Source organism: Phoca vitulina, unplaced genomic scaffold, assembly GCF_004348235.1.
Source record: "Phoca vitulina isolate PV1807 unplaced genomic scaffold, GSC_HSeal_1.0 scaffold11, whole genome shotgun sequence".
NCBI lineage: Eukaryota > Metazoa > Chordata > Mammalia > Carnivora > Phocidae > Phoca > Phoca vitulina.
In genome coordinates this window covers 43,664,371-43,669,883 of record NW_022589714.1, presented here as the reverse complement: position 1 = coordinate 43,669,883, position 5,513 = coordinate 43,664,371, and the positions used below count along the sequence as shown (strand labels likewise).

The 5,513-nt window shown below is 59.3% G+C and overlaps 1 protein-coding gene across 2 annotated transcripts in view; it reads left to right on the top strand.

Annotated features, from left to right (window-relative positions):
• The first annotated feature begins 3,640 nt into the window (after positions 1–3,640).
• The window catches only part of GLP1R (glucagon like peptide 1 receptor), a 40,780-nt gene continuing 38,907 nt past the window's right edge, over positions 3,641–5,513 (top strand). The window contains exon 1 of one of the 2 annotated variants that reach the window (XM_032409885.1): positions 3,641–3,765. In XM_032409885.1, the coding sequence (XP_032265776.1) occupies positions 3,688–3,765 (78 nt within the window). In that variant the 5' untranslated portion in view covers positions 3,641–3,687. The remainder of the gene's footprint in view (positions 3,766–5,513) is intronic. The other variant, XM_032409886.1, reaches the window with a different exon arrangement.

The window sequence follows — 5,513 nt, the reverse complement described above, 5'->3', positions numbered from 1 at the left end:
GCACTATGCTGTCTTGAAGAGACATTAAGGGGCAGGGCTGAGGAGACGTTTCTTAGAGAGGGGGCTGCCTGAGCTGGGTCCTGAAGCATGAGTAGGAGAGCAGGCAGGCGAGGTAAGTGAGGACACTTCAGACAGAGGGGACTGCGTGTGCGAAGGTAGAGAGGTACAAGGAGGCACTTGCAAGAAATCCAGTTGGGAGGTAAGTTGGGGCAGTCCCAAGTAGACTTCTTAGATACTAAGAGTTTTAAGAACCTGGTCCTAGGTGATAGGGAACAAACAATGGGCTCAGGGACGAGGTCAGATAAGGGTTATGAGAAAGCTAATCCTCTGGAGATGGGATAAGGAGGGAGGGAAAGATGTCAACTTGTTGAAAGAAAGAAAGAAAGACGGGAAAAAGGAAGGAAGGAGGAAAGGCAGAAAAAAAAAGAAAGAAAGAAAAAGAAAGAAAGAAAGAAAGAAAGAAAGAAAGAAAGAAAGAAAGAAAGAAAGAAAGAAAGAAGGAAAGAAAGAAAGAAAAAGAAAGGGGGAAGAAAGAAAGAAAGAGGGAAAGCAAGAAAGAAAGAGGGAAAAAAAGAAAGGAATGAATGAATCAGACCTTGGACCCACCTTGACACTTACTTACTTACAAGTTGGGGAGACAAATCTTCCCAAATGTCCAACATACCGCCTCCCAGCAGCTGCAGGGCACTTCCACAGAAGAACCAGGGCATGGTGCCCAGTAGCATCCATCATACCCAGAGACAGAACCAGGAAGGGTCTGTGAACACTGAGCATTCACTCGGTGGGCTGTGCTGCAATAGAAGGCTGGCTCTCGGATCCCCAGTCTAGTAAGAAGGAGGCAACTATAACCCAGGGTGAGACAGTACGATGTGTGACGATGAGAAGTAGCCTCAGAGAAACCTCAGAGGCTTTGGACCTCCAGGAGAAGTCCAGTAATCTGCCACCTAAATGCCTCTGGGCTCAGGGGGCCACCTCTGTCCCTGGATGCTTCCCTATGCCCAACGACTTCAGCTGGGCTCTCCCAGAAGCAGACCCTGAGGTGGAGATTTAAGGACAGGTAGTTTATTTGTATTTGGGAGGTGCCCCCAGGCAGCACTAGTCCCCTACTGTGGGAACGCAGGACAGGCCGGGGAAGGCAGCTGCGGATGGCTGGGCTCCATCACACGAGGGACTCTGAGAGACTGGTACACAGCCCTGAGGTGCTGCATGGCAGGGGGAGGAGCTGGGGTAGTTATGCACCCACCTCTGCCCCCCCGGAGCTGCTGGGGAGCTGCTCCTAGGGCTGCCTAGCCTCAACCGGCTGAACACAAACATCTCCTCCCCATCAGAGAAAGCCTGCTGGCAGAAAGAATGTGGTCTTCTTAGTCCTGAGGACAGGACTTCAAAGGCACCCGCTTATCACAGCAGTGCTGGGCACGACTGTAACTGTAAGAGAAATGGCTCCAATCATTGTTTAATGTCTCTCTCCTGCATAGAATAGAATCTTCCTGAGGGTAGAGGCAGGATCGCCACGTTCTCCCTGGGACCTAGTTCAGTGTCTGGCACACAGCAAGGTATTCGATAGATATTTATTGAATAAATGTAATTTGGAGGCTGAGAAATTCATGGCAAATGCCCAGTTCTGTCTGAATACCTTCTCCGCAGCTCCCAACCCTGGTACAGCAGAGCCGGCAACTTGTTCCCCTGTATCTGTATTGATATCTAGATCATCTGTGTATCTATATCTAGCTTTGCCTTCTTCTAGAGTAATATAAACCCAAATATTTAACCTTACCAGGGACCGCCAGGGACAAAGGGAGATTTTCCCAGCCCCCTTCACAGCTAGGAGTGCCCATGCATCTAAGTTCCGACCCATGGGGGCGCCTGGGTGGCTCAGTTGGTTAAGCGGCGGCCTTCAGCTCAGGTCATGATTCCAGGGTCCTGGGATCGAGCCCCCCATTGGACTCCTTGCTCAGCAGGGAGTCTGCTTCTCCCTCTGTCCCCCCTTGTGCTCTCTCTCTCTATCTCTAAGAAATAAATAAAATTAAAAAAAATAAATTCTGACCAATGGGTGAGGACAGTTGAGGAACAGTTGCCACTTTCAGGATGTGTCCTTACCCAGGGAGGAGCACTCCTCCTCTTCCCTTTCCTCCTTCCTGCTGGCTGGCATTTGGACATCATGGTGGGAGCTGGAGCAGTCACCTTGGATCATTTAGTGGAAGGCTTGGGCCATGAGAATGGTGGAAACTAGAAGACCAGGGGGAGCCCTAATGATCAGAGAGCCACTGCTCCAACCCTGGGCTGAACCTCTGGTCTTGTTTTATATGAGAGCCCTTGGTTACACCATTGCTCTTTGGGCTTTTCTGTCAGGTGTAGCTGAACAAGCGGAAGGTGACTGTAGATCTGCCTTCTGGGCAGGGGAGGGAAGACAAGACTCCCAGGGAGTGGAGGTAGAGCTTGCTGGAGTGGAGGATCCCTCTGGCTGAAAGGGAGCCCCTGGCTCCTGCCACTGGCTGTCTCCTCCCCGCCCGCCATTCCCATCCCCACCCATTCCACCTTCCCTCAGGGCTTCCAGAAGTTTTGTTCTCCCCCTGAGGAGCAGTTACTCTCACAGACTCTCTTTCTCTTTGGGATGATCTAGACATGCCCCCCTATGGCGGGTCCAGGACTGCGTGCTGCGGTCACCCCTCTGCCCAACAGTGACATCAAAGTTCTTTTGGGGCTGGGGTAATCCGCTCTTCCCACCCCTACTCCTTAAGGGCATCAGGGAAGTAAAGTCAATGCATTTTCTCATTCTCTTCCACAGCCTGGCTGTAAGAAGGGAAACTGACGGTAGCCCGTGCACCACCCGCCCCCCAACCCCTGCCCGCACTGTGTTTGGGGGTGGAGGGTGGATCCAAAGGCAGGTAAAATACAGAGTTCCTACAAAGCGGGTGACAAAGACGCAGGAGGCACAGGGAACAGCCATGGGCCCACGTTGGCACAGGGACACACGGTTCTAAGAGTCTAGTGATTCAGAACAAGGGCCGTGGGGGCTGCAGGAGTTGGGGGGGAAACTCTAGACCCTCCACTCAGGGCTCCATTGATCCATTTGTCCTCGTCTCCCCGCTTCTCCCCCAACCTTAGCCCTCCCGGGGCGGCCTTCCTGACTGAGCTCGGGAATGAGGAGAGGACTTGGGGAGGGCTAACCCCGCTGGGTGGCTCTTTCTTATACTAGTCACTCGCAGCTCTTGGAGTTACACTTTCCCGGAAGGGTCTGACGGGCAGGGTGACCTTGGACAAGTCCCACGCGCTCGTCCGGCCTCAGTTTCCTCTGGGGTAGCCTGCATAGGTGGGGGGTGGTCTGGCTCTCCTTAGCCCGGGGGAACCTGGGGGAGGCCGGGGGGGCGGGGGTGGAGGTGGGGGGCGAGCAAGGGCACCCGCGGCGCTGGGTGCTGGTGGCAGGCTCCTGCGTTTCCTCAGCCCGAGCGGTCCTCGCCCGGAGCGCAGCGCCCGGTGCCCCCGGCCCGGGACCGACAAGCTAGAGGGGAGTTTGTGGGGGGGAGGCCCCGGGGCTGCCGGGGCGGAAGACGCGGGACCCCGCCGGCCCCTCCCGCGGGCGGGGCGGCCCCGCGCCGGCTCCTCCCCCGGCGCCGCCGGCCGCCGGGGATCAGTCGCCGCGCGCGGTTCCGCAGGTGGCAGCGATGGCCCGGTCCTGAGCGCCCCGCCATGGCCCGCGCCCCCAGCCCGCTCTGCCTGGCGCTGCTGCTGCTCGGGGCGGTGGGCAGGGCCGGCCCCCGCCCCCAGGTGAGACCCGCGGCCCCCGGGGGAAGGGGGGGAGGAGGCATGGGGGCGCCCTGCGGGCTGCGGGCGCCGGGTCCCGGCAGGGGCGGCTCGGGACTTGAGCGAAACTCCGCGACCGCAGGCGGACGGAACCGAAGCCCGGGGGGTGGGGGGAGTAGGGACTGGAGAGTTGGGCGCCCTGAGCCGGGTGCTTGGACGGCGGCCCGAGGTGGGTGCTCGAACGGCGGCCAGCCGTCCCAGCCCCGCGAGGCGCTCCCTGCCTGGCCGTCCCCGTCCCCGCCCAGGTCACCCGCTGCCCCGCGGCCGCCCTGCGCTGACTTCTGCGCCGCATCGCCCCGGACCACTTTGCCAACTCCTGCTCCTCGCAGACTCGTGGTGCCCGCGGCCCTGGCACGGCCCCTGCCCTGACCTCACCTCTCCCACGACGCCCCTGAGCCCTCCCCGCGGTGCCTGCCCCCAGCCCACCCTGCTCGCTCCTCAAAGACCCGGAGAAGGCTCCGGGAAGACGGAGAGGGCCAGGGTGTGGACACCCAGCTCCATTCCCCCCTCACCAGCCCCCCAGCACAGCCTTTGACTCATAGCCCCAGGGACCCTGCGGTGGCAGCTTGTTGTCCTTTCTGACCTCCGGGCGGAACTTGAGTGCCCCCCTCCTCCCAGCCCCTGCGGCAAACACGTAGGAGGCTCCCTGCTCCTCTGGAAGCAGCCAGGTCCCCTCACACACTTGTCTGACCCCCCCCCCCCCATTCTGATTAACCTGGTTGACAACATATACCAGAACACATACTGGAACACTCAGAGACACCTTGGTCCCCTGGATGCCACTGGCCAGGGACCACAGATAGACCCCTGCAGCCGCTCTCTGCTGCTCTCATTGCCCTCCCTGCCTTTCCGGGGTGCAGGCTCCCGGGCTGGGGGCTGTAGCCAGCCTGCCAGTGGAGTGGGGGGTTGTCCAGAGATGTTGTGAGATGCTAGAGCAGAGAGGAGGCGCAGGCTTGGGGGGCCTGCCCGGTGTCAAGGGAACTATCTCTCCCTACTGCCTCCCGTTCCTACCCCCAGACCTGAACAACTGACAGCTGTGGGGAGTGGACCCGTACAGGCCTTGGAATTTGTCCCAGCACAGGTGGGGGAGGGGGGCATGATGAGGGGCCATTGCCTTGGTGAAGGCTGACTCCAGCTGGCTGAGAATCCAGATGTGGACACATGTGCCAGCCCCCCCCCCCAATTCTTTTCCGGACTCATTCCCTCCCTCTCCCTGTCCCCCAGCTCAGCTACTGACCCTGGCCACAGGAGACACGCCCGCTTCCCCAGCACCTTCCCCCAATCCCTCACCAGGCCTTGACTTCCCTGGTGTACTTGGCATCTTTCAGGAGCCAGGACTGCAGACGCATTAGCATGACCGCCCCTCTGGTTCACCTTTACTGCCTCAGGGCTGGGACTGGGTGGAGGTGAAAGGCCCTGCGGCCTCCTCCCATCCTGCTCCGGGCCAGGTTTACAGACCTGGTTTGGATTAAGGGAAGAGGAGAGGTTCTGGAGGCTGCCTGTCTTCTCCCCAAAGTTCCTTTTCCCAGAGGAATGGGGCTCCTTGAACCTGCCCTTACTTCTGATCCCCTCACTGCTCAGCCCTGGGCCCGTGCAAAACCCGACTATCCTATCAGGCCTGGGAGGTCCGAGCAGGGCTGGAGGAGCCAGGCTCTGAGTGAGCGGGTGGAACCTTCAGGGGATGCTCGGGGGGGGGGGGGGGGGGGGGGGGG